The sequence below is a fragment of the Nicotiana sylvestris genome, chromosome 5 (genome assembly GCF_000393655.2).
Source record: "Nicotiana sylvestris chromosome 5, ASM39365v2, whole genome shotgun sequence".
NCBI lineage: Eukaryota > Viridiplantae > Streptophyta > Magnoliopsida > Solanales > Solanaceae > Nicotiana > Nicotiana sylvestris.
The window spans coordinates 8,011,603-8,018,853 of NC_091061.1; the positions used below are offsets into that span (position 1 = coordinate 8,011,603).

Consider the following 7,251-nt stretch of genomic DNA (forward strand, 5'->3'; position numbering starts at 1 on the left):
TAGAGTAGAGGGTTCAGGTTGATCAGATCCTAGAGGTTATACCGGTGCCGCCTGCAGCTCCAGTTCAGCCCGAGGATAGGCCAACAGCTTCAGAGGAGGAGCAGTGGAAGCTTGAGAGGTTCAAGAAGTACAAGCCTCCTACATTTAGTGGTCTAGCATCAGAGGATGCTCAGGGATTTCTGGAGGAGTGCCAGCGTATCCTCCATAGTATGGGTATAGCAAGGTCATGTGGGGTTTCTTTCACTGCCTTCCACTTTCAAGGAGAAGCCTATCAGTGGTGGCGGACTTATAAGATGGACAGTCCTACCGAGGCAGCTTCCCTTTCATGGAATTAGTTCTCTGACATGTTTTTGAGAGATTATGTCCCTCAGAGCCTCAAGGACGCTTGGCGTGCAGAGTTTGAGCATTTGCGCCAGGGTACTATGACTGTTTCAGAGTATGATATCCGTTTCAGTGACTTGGCTACACATGCACCAGCCTTAGTTTCTACAGGTCGTGAGAGAGTTTACCGGTTTACTGAGGGGCTCATTCCCAGCATCAGGTCTAGCATGGCCCTAGAATTAGAGATGAGTATTCCTTATCAGCAGGTAGGGAGCATTTCTAGGAGAGTAGAGGGCATGCTTGCTCGAGATAGGGAGGAGAGAGAGGCAAAGAGGTCTCGAGAGTCGGGCCATTATTCTGGTACCCGTGCCTCAACTGCAATTTGCCATGGTAAGGATTATGTGAGTTTCCCTATTCATTAATCTCTTCCAATAGCCAGTGGTATTCAAGCTCCACCTAGACCTCAGGAGCCTTATTATGCACCTCCAGTATCTAGTGTGCCTCCTACATATGGTGCTTTCAATGGCCAGTCTAGCAAACCTGGCCCGAGCCAGTCACAGCCACCACGTCCTCTAGAGCTTATTTTGAGTGTGGAGACACTCGCCATATGGTGAAGGATTTCCCTAGACTTATGAGGGGTGCACCTCCATAGCTTTCTCAGCCATAGCGTGCTCTGCAGAGTTCCTAGACTATGATTACAGCACCAGCTACTACCCTACCTGCTCAGCCAGCTAGAGGTGGAGGTCAGGGAGGTAGAGGTCACCCTAGAAGGGGAGGCCAGGACAAATGCTATGCCCTTCTTGCCCGTACTGATGTTGTTGCCTCCAATTCTGTCATCACAGTTATAGTTTCGATCTGTCATAGAGATGCATCGGTTCTATTCGATCCAAGCTCTACTTATTCTTATATGTCCTCTTATTTTTTCCCGCATTTGGGCATATCTAAAGATTCTTTGAGTTCCCTTGTTTATGTTTCTACTCCTATAGGAGATTCTCTTGTTGTGGACCGCGTTTATCGTCGTGTTTAATTTCTCTTAGTGATTTTGAGACCAGGGCCGATTTATTATTGCTTAGCCTGGTAGATTTCGATGTTATCTTGGGCATGGACTGGTTGTCGCCCTATTATGCTATTGTTTATTATCACGCCAAAACCTTGACGCTGGTTATGCCAGGTGTACCGCGAGTAGGGTGGAGGGGTACTTTAGATCACACTCCCAATAGAGTTATTTCATTTCTTAAGGTTGAGAAGGGGTGTGACTCGTATCTAGCCTATGTGCGAGATGTCACTATTGATACCCCTACAGTTGATTCAGTCCCAGTAGTGATGGATTTTCCTGATGTGTTTCCAGCTGATCTTTCAGGTATGCCTCCCGACAGAGATATTGATTTTGGCATTGATTTGTTGTCAGGCACCCAGCCCATCTCTATTCCTCTTTATCATATGACTCTTCCTAAGTTGAAGGAGTTAAAGGAGCGGTTACAGGAATTGTTTTATAAGGGCTTTATTCAGCCTAGTGTGTAACCTTGGGGCGCTCCTCTCTTGTTTGTGAAATAAAAGGATGGTTCTATGCATATGTGCATCGATTATTGCTAGTTGAAGAAAGTTACAGTGAAGAACCGGTATATTTTGACTCGTATTGATGACTTGTTTGATTAGTTACTGGGTACTCGAGTGTTTTCTATTATTGACTTGCATTCGGGTTATCATTAGTTGAAGATTCGGGAGCCAGATATCCCAAAAACTGCTTTCAGGACTCGATATGGTCATTACGAGTTCCTTGTTATGTTATTTGGGCTGACCAATTCCCCAGCAGCCTTTATGTATTTGATACACAGTGTATTCTGGCCATATCTTGACTGGTTTCTCATTGTCTTTATTGATGATATTATGGCGTACTCTCGGAGTCGGGAAGATCATGAGCAGCACCTGAGGACAGTGCTTCAAACTTTGAGAGAAAAGAAATTGTATGCGAAGTTCTCAAAATGTGAGTTCTCATTGGATTCCATGGCATTCTTGGGTCACGTAATATTGAGTGAAGGGTTCAAGGTGGATCCGAAGAAAGTGGAAGTAGTGTAGAGTTGTACCAGACCATCCTCAGCCACAGATATTCGTAGTTTTCTTGGTTTGGCGGGCTAATACCATCGATTTGTTGAGGTATTTTCATCTATTGCAACACCCATGACCAGGCTGACCCAGAAGGATTCTCTGTTCAGGTGGACAAAAGTGTGTGAGGAGAGCTTTCAGAAGCTCAAGACAGCTTTAACTTCAGCCCCAATATTGATATTGCCTCGATTTTGGGTCGGGATCGTTATCCAAAGAGAGCTAGAATTGGAATTGAGTGTTTATTTAGCTTAGAATTTCATAAGTGTTCCAAATTACACTTCTAATCATTTTTGTGGGTTTTATTTATAATTCTACTTTTATAAAAGTACAAATTATAAATGCAACTACATTAATCTAAGAGATAAGCTAAAAGGGTAATTCAAATGGTTTAAGGGGAACTAGGGTAGTGACATCTGTCTAGGTGGTCAATTGACGGGTACTTGAGTCTAAGGCACAATTGACATGAATTAGGGAGTATGATATAACTGTTGCACTACTTTACCCACTCTACACCTCTCGATGGTTCAAGTGATTTTGCCTAATTGACTTTCTCAAGACCAACTGAGTATGCAGATTTACACAAGCAACTTAGGGTTCAAGTCGGGTATTACTCTCTCGAGGTTTAACCCTTTAATTGGGGCTATCAATCTCTTGAGTATGCCACAATTCCTTGTTGGATCAATTTCAGAGACTTAGGCTCTCTTTCTTAAGAAGAGCTCTAGTCAACTAAACACAAACTAGTATTTGCAACCACTAATTTAGCAATTAATCATGAAATTGACCCAAATTCAAACACCCATAGTCAATTTAGCCCTAAAATACAAGACCCATCAATTTCTCATACTAGGGTCGAGCCACAACCCTAGCTATGGGGTCTAGCTACTCATATTCAAAGAAGAAAAACAAGAAATATATGAAGATAGACTCATATTAATTAATTACTAAGATAAAAATAAAGATTTAATGTTGCAAAGTAGATAAAATTGCCCAAAATGGCTACAAGAGTCGTTCACGCAAGCGCAGCTGCTTCTCAAAACTATCTGATACCCTAAAAATGGAAAAAGAATCTATTTATACTAAGCTGAAAATTTTGGGAAAAAATGCCCCTGCGGGGTTAGTGCGGACCGCACAAAATGGTGTGCGTCCTCACTAGGGCTCTGAACTTGAATATCTGGTTCTCTGAACTCGGGCTCCGCGGACCGCACAGAATGGACTGCGCGAGGCTTCTAGTGCGGTCCGCACAAAATGGAGTGTGGACCGTATTGGCTTGAAAGCTCCAACTTAACACTTCTCTGATTCTCAGCTCTGCGGATCGCACAAAATGGAAGTATGGACGTATTGCCTTCAGTACGAACCGCACAAAACCTAGTGCGGCCGCACTGCCTCTTAGCCTGGAAGTCATGCTCTCTGAATCTCCTAGTGCGGACTGCACAAAGTGGTGTGCGGCCGCACTGGGCCTGTTTTTCTTGACCTTGTCTTATCTTTGGCACTTGTCCAAGTTTCACTCCTTTTGAGCTAATATTTGACATTTTGTCACTTTGTTGAGCAAACCTGCAGCACAACTTGTGAGCCTTTCGAGACTATTTTGTGTGAATTTCTAATCAAAGTATAAGCAAGAAGGAGTATAAAATTCATCAAAATCCCTAGTTATCAATGTTCAACCAGAAGGACCTTAATTTGCATCAGCAGAGGTGGTTAGAGCTGCTAAAGGATTATGACATCACTGTATTGTACCATCCGGAAAAGGCCAATATGGTGGTCGATGCTTTGAATCGTCCGGTAGAGAGTTTTAGGAGTTTGGCCTATCTACCACAACAGAGAGGACCATGGCAATGGATGTTCAGGCCCTAGCTAGCCAGTTTGTGAGTTTGGATATTTCGGAGCCTAGTCGGGTCCTAGCTTGTGTGGTTTCTCGGTCTTCCTTGTTCGATCGTATTAGAGAGCGTAAGTATGATGACCATCATTTGCTTGTCCTTAAAGACAAGGTTTTGCATGGTGATTTTAGAGATGTGACCCTTGATGATGATGGGGTATTGAGGATGCATGGTCGGATAAGTGTACCCAATGTTGACAAGCTTTGAGAGTTGATTTTGGAGGAGACATATAGTTCATGGTATTCCATCCATCCGGTTGACACGAAGATGTACCAGGATTTGAGGCAGCACTATTGGTGGAAGCGGATGAAGAAAGATATAGTTGGGTTTGTAGCTCGGTGCCTTAACTGTTAGTAGGTGAAGTATGAGCACCGGAGACCGGGTGACTTGCTTCAGCAGATAGAGATTCCTGAGTGGAAGTGGGAGCGGATCACCATGGACTTCATAGTTGGACTCCCATAGACTTTGAGAAAGTTCGATGCCATTTGGGTGATTCTGGATCGGATGACCAAGTCTGCACACTTCATTCTTGTGTGTACTACCTATCCTTCGGAGCGGTTGGCGGAGATTTATATTCGAGAGATTGTTCGCTTGCATGGTATTCCAGTTTCCTTCATTTCAGATAGAGGTACACAGTTCACATCACAGTTTTGAAGAGTCGTACAACATGGGTTGGGTACTCGGTGGAGTTGAGCACATCATTTCACCCTAGATGGACGGACAGTCCAAGCGCACTATTTAGATTCTTGAGGATATGCTTCATGTGTGTGTGATTGAGTTTGGAGGTTCTTGGGACTAGTTCTTGCCACTTGCGGAGTTTGCCTACAACAACAGTTATTAGTCCAGCATTCATATGGCACCGTATGAGGCTCTGTATGGGAGGCAGTGTAGATCTCCGGTTGGTTGGTTCGAGCCGGGCGAGGCTAGGATATTGGGCACGGACTTGGTTTAGGAAGCTTTGGAGAAGGTTAAGGTGATTCAAGATAGACTCTGCACAGCCCATTCTAGACAAAAGAGTTATGCAGACTGGAAGGTTCGTGATGTTTGATTTATGGTTGGAGAGCGGGTTTTGCTTCGGGTTTTGTCTATGAAGGGCGTTATTAGATTCGGGAAGAAGGGCAAGTTGAGCCAAAGGTTTATTTGCCCCGTTGAGGTGTTGCAGCGTGTTGGAGAGGTTGCTTATAAACTTGTCATACTTCCCAGCTTAGCAGGAGTTTATTCGGTATTTCATGTATCGATGCTCCGGAGATATCACGATGATCTGTCGCACGTGTTGGATTTCAGCTCAGTCTAGTTGGACAAAGATCTATCTTATATTTAGGAGCTAGTGGCTATATTGGACAAGCAGGTTCGAAAGCTGAAGTTAAAGAACATTGCATCAGTAAATGTTCAGTGGAGGGGTCAGCTGATTGAGGAGGTGACTTGGGAGACCGAGCAAGATATGTGCAACCGCTACCCTCATCTTTTCACCACTTTAGGTATGTCTCTATGCTCGTTCGAGGACGAATGAATATTTTAAGAGGGGAGGATATAACGACCATTCCAGTCGTTTTGCGAGTTAGAGCCCCGATTCCCTATTAACTGCTTTCCTCATATTTATTTCTACTATAATGACTTGTCGAGATGATTCATTTTCAGTTTCGGAGTGTTTTTGGACACATAATCCCTAAATGAGAGCGTAAGCCTTAGAATTTGTACCCTTATTGAAACAGTGTGAAGATGGCTCCCGAATGGAATTTCGTATATTCTGTTAGCTCCATTGTGTGATTTTGGGCTTAGGGGCGTGTCCGGATTATGTTTTGGAGGTCCGTATCACATTTAGGCTTGAATTGGCGAAAGTTAAATTTTTAGAGTTTCGGGCTGATAGTGGAAATCTTGATATTGAGGTCGGAATCCCATTCCGAAAGTTGAAATAGGTCTGTAGTGTTGGATATGACTTGTGTGCAAAATTTGGGGTCAATCGGACGTGGTTTGAGTGACATACAACTGATTTTGGAGTGCCCTTCAGTGATATACAACTGATTTTGATGGTCATATCTTTTGCTACGAAAATCAAACTTTTATGGCACTTTATCGGGCATTCTTTCATAGTAAGAACCATCTTTTTGTGACCTTGAATATATATATATAAAAAAAATAACAAAAAACACTGACAGTAATCTATAGAATAATATGTAATCTTCAATCCCATGAATTAAGAAATATGATGAAACTAAAGAAGAATGACAGTATTTTAATCAAAACAATGGATGCTCAAGATCATATTTAAAGTTAGTGTTATTTAATTTTAAAAACCTAAATATATTATTTTAGTCCTAAACATGTACATGTTTTACTATTGTTATTTGCAATGGGATGCTTTACTGATGTTAGATAAGAGATCGGCTACTTTAATATTCATAAATTATTAGAATTTTATAGTCAATTAAAGAAACTCTATTCATTTTTGTCATTATTTATGTTGCAATAAATTAGAATCGTTCAAGTTTCCAAGTTTACCTAAATAACGTTAGGTAAGTTTTATAAGTTTTCTATTGTTTCTTTTTGTTAGAATAAGAAAATCTTTTAATTGATTTTAAAGGCCTAAACCTAATGCAAATAAGAAAAAATTTAATAAACTAAATTTTATTTGATTTTAATGTCCTAAATATTTGGAGATCCGACAAATGACAATATTGTCCGATGTCAAATCATGTTTAAGGGGTAAAAAAAAAGCGAACGATATTTCACTAATGATCTTCGTACTTTTAATATATTATAAATATAAATAAAAATAGTTAGATATAGATATAGATTACTACTCCACTACTTTTCCTTATCTTCGGATTAGTACTAATCTTCATAGTAGATACGTACTAATCTTACTTATCGTACACTTTTCTATGGAAAGTGCTATAAATAGTGTAGATAGAGCCTTCAGAAATCACAAGGAAATTAAAATCATGATCAGAAA

General features: G+C 41.4%; 1 protein-coding gene across 1 annotated transcript; it reads left to right on the plus strand.

Annotated features, from left to right (window-relative positions):
- Positions 1-344: 344 nt before the first annotated feature.
- On the plus strand, positions 345-1,842 carry LOC138868255 (uncharacterized). The gene is made up of 3 exons (XM_070145791.1): positions 345-711; positions 757-931; positions 1,308-1,842. Exons 1-3 carry the CDS (start codon positions 345-347, stop codon positions 1,840-1,842), a joined length of 1,077 nt encoding a protein of 358 aa, XP_070001892.1.
- Positions 1,843-7,251: the final 5,409 nt, after the last annotated feature.